The following is an 8901-nucleotide window of genomic DNA, read 5'->3' as shown; positions in this document are numbered from 1 at the left end:
CTCCCGGGTCAGGCGGAGCCTCCTCATTGGACAGGAGGCCCAGCTCGGCCACGCCCAGCCCTGTGCTGGGGGCCGTGGGCGGAGGGCACAGGGTGCTCAGAGCTGTGTGGGAGGGGGCCTCGATTCTCAGTCTGCGCGTGCGTGCGTGTGGTGTGAGTTTCCACGGAAGTATGCCTGGGTGGGCAAGTGGGTCATCTGCACGCGCCCTTGAGAGCGTTCACGAGCCTGTAATTGAGTGGGGGTGGGGGCAGGGCCAGGCCCCGTCCCCGGGGCCCTTGGGAGCCTCACCAGTTTGCGCTGACACCAGTGGCAGAGGCCGCAGAGGACGACAGTGACGCTAAGGCTGACGGTGATGATGGCAGAGACCAGCAGGACATCGCGGGTGGGCGCCCCTGGAGAGGACACACACAGGTCAGACCCTCACAGGCCAGGGCCAGCTACCCTCCCTCAGCCCAGAGCCCCCTGGAACAACCACCCTAGCCACACTGGGAGCTCTGCGCCCCAAGATCTACTCCCAGCTCTGCCTTGCTGGCTGACCTTGGGAAGTCTCTTCCTCTCTCTGCATCTCACTTTCCTCATCTGTAAAATGGGAGTCTCCAGGCAGGTCTCTCCCAGTCCCTCACTGCACGAGCCCTGCGTGGGGTCCGCACCAACCCCCAAACTTCGCACCCTCGAAGGGAGAGGCCAAGTGTGCCCTTGGCCTAGCCAGGCCTCACCCACCGGGCTTTCAAATGCCTCTAAAAGAGCCACTGCTTCTGTGTGGCATGATTCCATCCCCGCCCGCCCCCCTCTACATACCCGGAGCCACAACTCCAGCCGAATTTGCCCAAAGCGTTAGTTCCCGTAGTCCCTCTGACGACATCTGCCCCACAGGCACTGACAGACCCTCTTAAGTGTTGCCCAAGACTCCACAGCTACATGTATAGTCAAAGAGGGAATCTCTGGAATGCTCTGACCCGTCCTCACCCGCTTTGGCTCAGCTTTTTTTGGGCTGCAAGTCTACCCAGCTGGCCTCTGCACACCCTGTCCTCCCGTGCCCTAGCCCCTGAGCTCGCTTCCAGTCCTCCCACCCCATCGGCTCAGCCCCCCCTTTGTTGGCTGGCAATGTCCTAAATGTTCCCCAGGGGCTGCCCCACAGCTTCCATTCTAACAGCTCAGGGGTCCTATGCTTTCGGAGTGGAAACCTTGATGGATTGCCCTGGGAGCAAAACCCCGGCTTTCTGTGTAAATCCCACCACTTGCTAGCTGTGTGGCTTTAGTCACCTAACAGCTCAGTTTTCTCCCCCCTGTAAATGCGGATTAAACCTCCTCCCTCTCTCCTCACAGGTGGCTGTAAACACGAGCCCAGAGCAAACGTAAGGAAGGCAAACCTTGACCAGATATCGTCATGTGGGGGAGTGAGTCGACAGAGACCGGCATAGATCACTTGTGCTCTGTAAATATGTGTACGGTGGGGACGCGTCTTAAAGTCAAGGGGACGCTGTTTATTTACAGAGGAGCCTGCTTAGGCTTTTCGGTTTCAGCGATGGTGGTAATTAAGAGTTGACAAGATCTGTCTGGTCCCGGTTCCTTCGGTTTTAGCTTCTGGCATCCGGTGTCTCATGTTTTGCTGCGGGGCCTCATGAAGGAGGGCCAGGCGGTCATCCCCTGTTCTCAGGGCCCTCGGGCCGCCTCCCACCACTACTCCAGTGCCCTGGGCAGCCAGTCTGCTGCCCGCTCTCCCCAGAATCCTGATTGGGCCCCACCCCTCCCTCCCCAACCTCCGGAGCTGCCAAGATGTGGGAAAAAGCCACCCTCGCTGGGCGCCTCCTGTCCACCTACCAGGCCAACTAAGCTTCGTCCCATCCCAGGTCCACAGCCTCGGTCCCCAGGAAGCCACTGCACCAGTTCACTGTCAACCTCAGGGCCCACAGCACCAGGGAGCTCTGATCCGGACAGTCCACAGACACCGAGGAACTGGTCCTGTCTTTCCCTCCCTCGGGTGGAGGAGCGCAGCTCTGCAAGGCTGAAGGGGCCACATTTGTCACAGTTCTTAGGCCAAATGGGAGGCCTCCATCTTTAACCTCCAGGCTTCTGGGGATGGGGGGGTGCATAACACCACAGGGCACACCACCAGGGCCCCCAGACCCAGGCCTGTGGTCAAGAGGTGCGCGAACACACCTTCCGAGAATGGGGCCGGCGCTTTTTCTAACTCTCTTCATGGAAGCTGCCCCTGCCCCACGGGGAGGGTCTGGGGGGCGGGGCGCTATCAATCCCTGGTCCAGGAAGATCCCACATGCCACGGAGCACCTAAACCCGTGCGCCACAACTACTGAGCCTGCGCTCTAGAGCCCGAGAGCCACAACTACTGAAGCCCGCATGCCTAGAGCCTGTGCTCCGCAACAGGAGAAGCCACCGCAGTGAGAAGCCCGCGCACTGCAACAAAGAGTAGCCCCCCACCCCCGACCCCCCACTCGCCGCAGCTAGAGGAAGCCCCCACGCAGCAACAGAGACTCAACGCAGCCAAAAATAAATAAATAAAATATACATAAATTTATAAAAAACAAACAAACCCTACTTTAAAAGAAATAAAATGAAGATAATAATGGCACCCACCCCGTGGTAGTACTCAGTAGATACGGATTATTATTAAGGTTGTTGGGTTAGTTCCCACTCAGGTGTACAGAGAGCTCTGGAAACACAGACGAAGAAGTGGTTGCTGGACTAGGGAGCTATCTGGGAAGGCTTTCCTGAGGAGGCGGTATTTGGTGTGGTCTGGGAGAGGGATGTGAGGTGAGGGTAGGACAATCTGGGCAGAGGGAACGGTGAGAGCAAAGGCATGAGAGGGGAAGAAGGGTCAGGCGTGTTGCTTGAGGAGCTGGACTAGGTTATGGGGAGTGAAGTGGCGAACGAGGCTGGGAATGAGAGTAGGGCCCGGTGGCGAGGGGCTTTGTCTTCCAGGCCGAGGGGCTTCCTGTGTTAGTAGGCCGTACGAGCCATGGAAGGTTTTTGAGCAGGGGAGGGGCAGGATCAGAGGGCGAGTCAGCGAGCTCACGAGCTGGGAGCTGTGGCAAGAGGTCAGAGTCCAGGTGATTCCTCTGCCCCCGTGCCCTTTCTGCATGCACCCTCCCCCACATATCTCTGGCCATGGGGCAATTCTCCAAGGGATTACCTCCCTGGAGCCTCTTCCTCTCTTTGCCAAACAAGGTCCTTATCAAAAACGGCTCTTCAACCCCTGCTCTAGGCTGGAGAGCCCCTGAGGACAGAGGCTGTCAATCCCAAAAGCCAGTGGTCCCCAGAGACCCAGGGAATGCCCATCTTAAGCAATTAGTATTCTGTGGGCATGGAGAATTAGCACTGGGCTTGGAGTCTAGGAGAATGAGGCTGAGGCCTTATTCTGGCCACTAACCAGCTGTGTGGCCACGAGCAAGGCGCTCGACCTCTTGGAATCTGTGCCTTCATGTGTGGAGAGCTGATCCTTCCTCATTCTGATGAGAAGCAGGGGTTCTAGGTGTTCCACATGCAGCAACAAATTCGTCTTCACAACAATAACCGAGGTGAGCATTAAGATTGTCCCCATCTTACAGATGGGGAAACTGAGGTACGGAGGGGCCAAGTACTTTGCCCAAGGTCGTTCAGCTAGTAGGCGGTGGAGCCAGGGTTCGAACCCAGGCAGTCTGACTCACAGTCTACATTCTTTGTCTTGACATCACACCCACTACAGAGGCGAGTGGCCAGTGGTTTTCCAGGTGTGTTCTTTGGAACACCTAGGGTTCCTAGGAATTTCTCAGGGGCCACAGAGATGGATGCTGAGTAGATGGGGCTGTGTGCCCTCAAGCCCTGTTCAACGAAAGCAGCATGGTTTCCCTGTTTCACATCTTGGGCTTCCACAGAAAGTTCCATTTGAGGAAAGGGATGTGTTACTAAGGAAAGTTGAACCCTCCTGGATCAGTGACCCTAGGAACCCCTGCAGCATGAATGGATGCTGTCATCTTCCAGGCAGCTGACCCCTCCCCCAAAGATTCCCAAAGATTCCCTGCCCCCCACCCCAAGCAACCCTTGGACAGCCCTTGAATCCACGGTAAAACAAATCCTTGCCAGTGCAAATTGCATCGATGCTGTGAACCAAAGTGACACGATGTCCTCGGCCTGCACGCGATATTGCCATCAAGGGAGGCAAGCCTGTTCTTGCCTGCCAGCCCGGGTGAAACCATTCACAGAACACGGAGTCACTATGTCTCGGGCTGCAAGGGACCTTGGAAGTCAGGCCTCATCAATGAACGAACGCCCTGGGCAGCCCTGTCAGGGGCAGGAAGCTGCTTCTGCAGGATGCAGACCCTCCACAAATGGGCGTTGGTAGCTAGGGCTGCTGTGTCTTGAGCTGAGCTCAATCTGTCTCCCTGGAATTTCCCCCCAAGGTCCTAAGCTTGTCCTCTGGAGCTGCCGGGAACAAACCAGCTCCCGCTGCCACATGACAGGCCTCCAAATCCTTGCTGACAGCTCTCATGTCCCCTTCCAGTCTTCTCCAGGCAAAGCTGCCCCAGCCCGTCTAACCCTTCCTCCGATGACATACATGGTTTCAAGTCCCCTTAGCGTCAGCATATTAACATTTGGGGAAATAAAATATTGCAGCCCTAGTCAGCCTTCTGACAGAGCTGAGTTCCACGACCTATCCTTGGGCAGAGGAGACATCTGGGTCCCAGGGATGAGACACAGACAAGGGCAGACAGATGACATCGGGAGACTTGGGAGGCTGGGTGAGCCAGGAACAAGGAGAGCTAGGCCTCTGGGGTCCAGTCCCAAGGGTGCCAGGACATGAGATGTAAACTCGGGCATGTCCCTGACCCTCTGCCCAGGCCTTTGGCGGCCATGTCAACCAATTAGAGCCCAGGATTAATGACAATCCAGTAGAGTCCTGTAGGCTTTGCCAGGTGCTGTCGGCATAGCCCATGGTTCTGACCATGCCACCCCACCGGGAGCTCTCAGGGTAAATAAAACCTGTGTGCTTGAGGAGGTGGACCCCTTTTGAAGGTGGACAAGATGCCCACACACAGCCTTCCCTTCTAGAACATCAACTGCATGAGGGCGGGGCTCAATCTCGTGTTCACCGCTGTCTTCCCAGCAGCAAGGACAGAGCCAGGCATAGAGTAGGTGCCCAATAAATGCTTGTTGAATGAATGAGGAGGAATCCCAAGCCTCTAGGAATGATAGTAATAGAGGCTACCATTTATTAAGTGCCTACTGCGTACCAGACTATGAAGGTAGGGGCTGTATCTGCTTTGTTCATTCTGATAACCTCTGTGACAGGCAAACCCACAGGAGGTGCTCAGTAAATATTTTTTGAATGCCCAGTGCTTGCATACGTTATCTCACTTGTCACCCAAACAAGACGGGATAGAAGAGATGGGACGGGCTGCAGTGACAGAGTTTGAGAGCCTCTCTCTTTTAAACACAAACACACACACACACACACACACGCACACGCACACGCACCAGGATCCCTTCTGGTCTTCCCCCATGCCCATCTTTGACTGACAAGTCCTGATTTTTCTAGACCCAGATGAAAAGCACCTCCTCCAGGAAGCCTTCCATAATCTCCCCAGTGGGAATTAATTTCACAGAGCTCCCATCACACTGTGCCTGCACCCTTCTTTTAAGGTGCAGTGACTAAGAGCCAGGGCTCTGGAGCCAGACTGTCAGGCAATTCGGATTCTTATTCTTCCGAGCTGTGTGACCTCATCTCTGTGTGCCTTGGTTTCCCCATCTGTAAACAGGGATAGTACAGGCCCCGTAGCACTACTGTGAGGTTTAAAGGAATTAGCACAAAGAATGCACTTAGCACAGTGCCTGACACGGAATAAGTAGGCAGTAAATGCTAGCTATTATCGTAGCATTACCACGTCGAACCCTGCATTAGAGACATCTGCGGCATGGAGTTGGCCCTCAATGTGTTGTATGAAATACTGAATACACATTCAGTATTCCCCACAGGATAGCGGAAGCCAGGGGTCACGTCTTATTCGATCTTGTGCACCCCTGATCCCTGCCCCAGGACCTGGCCCAGGGCTTAACGAAGAACAAGCATCAGTGAACACCTATGGCAAGGAATGGGGAGGGCTGAGGCATGGGGCTGGGGGGTGAGGGTGGGCAACAGTTGGAAGCCAGGCTGGGCTTCAGGTGTGAACTGCAGAAATGACCCCGTCCCTTGCCAGGACTCTGCTCCCACTCCCAACTCCTTCTCATCTCCTCAGCAAGCCATGATTTATAGATGAACAGAATCAAACAGGGCCACTGGCTGCTGAGATGCCCTGAGGAGCTGCCAGAGAGGAACAGGAGGGGAGGGGGGAGCAGGTCCACACCTACAGGCCAGAGATGTGGACACCCATGGCTCACATACACGAGCCACGGAGACTCACCCTTGGCACAGACGCCTATGCCCGCCTCCCGCGTATAAACACACGTGCGCGCACACACACACACACACACACAAGCCATGCTGACTCACCTCTTGAATGGACACCCATGCTCACACTCACACACAAACGTGCACACACACCCACGGTCACGGTCATGGTCACGGTCACGAACAGATGCCTAGACCACTCTGCTGTCCACGAAGTCTAAATGTTCATGCACTTCCTCTGGCCTGGAATTCTCCCCCCATGCACATCTGTCCTCTGGAGCAGAGCAGTGAGACAGGCAGTAGACTTGCAAATGACTTGGGTTCAAGTCCCACCTCTGCTCCCAGCCAGTGACCCAGGGCGAGTCCCATTCTGGGCCTCAGTGTTTTACCTTCAAATGATGATAAGAACCCCTGACCTGCCCTGCTGGGGTGTTGTCAGGATCAAATAATAGCTAACATTCATTGAGCACGTGCCTTTTGTGGTAGACACCGTGCCAGGAAGTCTATAGGCACCATCTCATGTGCTCTCTGCAACCTTTAAAATTATTATTCCCATTTCGCAGAGGAAAAAAACAGGTGTGGGGAATTAAGGCAACTTGAACTTGTCCTTGACCCTGCTATGGCTGTCCCCCTCTGAGGTGAAGCACGTGACAGCACTCTGTAACATGCTACACTGCGAGATCCAGCCACACCCCACTGCCCTCCTTCCTTCAAGAAGGCCAACCTCTTTCACACTTGAGACTTCACATAAGCTCTTCCCTCTGCCTGGAATGCCCTCCCTTCTATTCTCTTCTTTCTATTCTCAAGATCCCTAGACAAAGATGGTCTTCATTCCCTCACACGTTCCTTTCTGTTGCCCCCGTAACTATGACAATTCATCACTGTGGATTAATAATTAGCATTTTGTATGTCTTTCCCCCACTGGGAACACTTGGAGGGCTGAGACCCCCCAGATCACTCATCTCTGTAGCCCAAGGTCTGGTACATAGGAGAGGCTGGATAAATATGTGCTAAACAAATGCATGAAATTATTCAAGGTCCACGTGAGCCTTCCTCCTCCAGGAAGCCCTCCCTGATGACAAGCGTTCACAGCACTCTCCAAACTTGAATGAACTACCTTCTGTCCAGCCTCCTTTTCTTGGGAGTAGGCCTGTCCTCCAAGCAGGGCTAAGAGGTTCTCCTCATTGCTCGGTGTCTCCGACAGCCCATAGTCCAGGACACGACATAGAGGAGCCATTGGACATGCTGGAGATCTGGGCACATAGGCTCTTTTCCCCAGAATTCACTTGCTCTGACGCTCTCAGATGGTGACACACACACTCCCCACATCCAGCCAGTCCAAAGTTGTCCCATCACCCCCACACCCTCCTAACGTCCTGGAGTCATCCTCAGATCCCAGGCCCTTGCTTTCCTCACCAAGTGCCTTTAGCCATAGTAACTAATGTATGCTCAGCACTGAATCATGTTCACAGTCCTTAGCACCCTCTGAAGGTAAATCCTCTTATCCTCATTTTACAAAGAAGGAAACTGAGGCTCAGAAGGGGTCAGCACTTGCCCACACAGCAGAAGAGAGACAAAGCCAGGATTGAGCCTGGAGTCTGGAAGACCTCGACTCTGTGCCCCACGGGCACTAAGCCTTAAAACAAGTTGCTCCGAGTATAGACGGAAGGGAAGAAAGAAATGGAGTGAACACAAAACAAAGAGCAGCCGGGGAAAGGGCTTCCAGTTCCCCACGAACTCCCCCAAGCTCTTCAATGACCCCTCTTACCCACACACCTTTGCCACGGCTCCTTCCCACCTCCACTGCCCCAGCCCTTGGCCTCAGTAAAGCGGCCTCATCAGACAGATGCTCAGATGTTCTCAAAGTCTCAGAACGGGTTGGGGGTTGGGTGCCTGGGGCCGGGCAGGAGCAGGAAGAAGAGGCTGGTGGGGTACCTGAGGACTTTCCCAGGGCCGTGTCTCTGGTATGGACTAGGGTGCAACCACGATTCCAGAGATAAAGCAGTGATGCTGCGGATCACATTCCCATCCTGGTCCTGCCTCCTCCCACTTGATTCTGCACGACAGTGCCTCATGCCCCAGCGCCTCCCCCCACCATCCTTCGGTGGCTGCAGGATGACGTTCGAGGTGGAAAACAGCGAAAGCTGGAGTCACAGGTTTCCACAGGAAGCACCCCTCCACGTGCACAGAGAGCAGATGGAAATGGGGGAAGGTGGGAGGGCAAGGGCAGAGCCTACCAGCCCCAGGGCTATTTGGGCACGGGAAGGGAACATTTCTGGTGCCTATCCCACCTTCCTTCCTCTTCTCAACCCGACACACACAAGAAAGCCAGAAAAAGGCAGAGTGTGGGAGAAAGCAACAGAAAACCGATGAGCTAAACTCTGAACCCCAGACAGCTAGGCAAAGCTCCAGGCCTCGAAAGCAATGTCGGCCTCACCTGGGGCGGGAACAAGGCTGGCAAAAGAGGAGGCCTGCGGGGAACTGTTTCGGAAAGTTACAAGTAGCTGAAAATAGGGGCT

General features: G+C 54.9%; 1 protein-coding gene across 1 annotated transcript in view; it reads right to left on the bottom strand.

Annotated features, from left to right (window-relative positions):
- SYT7 (synaptotagmin 7) overlaps nt 1-6503 on the bottom strand; it is a 40260-nt gene extending 33757 nt beyond the window's left edge. Inside the window, exons 1-2 of the mRNA XM_024748525.1 lie at nt 6485-6503; nt 289-419 (exon numbers count right to left, since the gene is read on the bottom strand). Of these exons, the coding sequence (XP_024604293.1) occupies nt 289-419; nt 6485-6503 (150 nt within the window). The remainder of the gene's footprint in view (nt 1-288; nt 420-6484) is intronic.
- Nucleotides 6504-8901: the final 2398 nt, after the last annotated feature.

This window comes from Neophocaena asiaeorientalis, unplaced genomic scaffold, assembly GCF_003031525.2.
Source record: "Neophocaena asiaeorientalis asiaeorientalis breed wild unplaced genomic scaffold, Neophocaena_asiaeorientalis_V1.1 scaffold43, whole genome shotgun sequence".
Taxonomy (NCBI): domain Eukaryota; kingdom Metazoa; phylum Chordata; class Mammalia; order Artiodactyla; family Phocoenidae; genus Neophocaena; species Neophocaena asiaeorientalis.
This window is presented reverse-complemented; position numbering and strand designations above follow the sequence as displayed.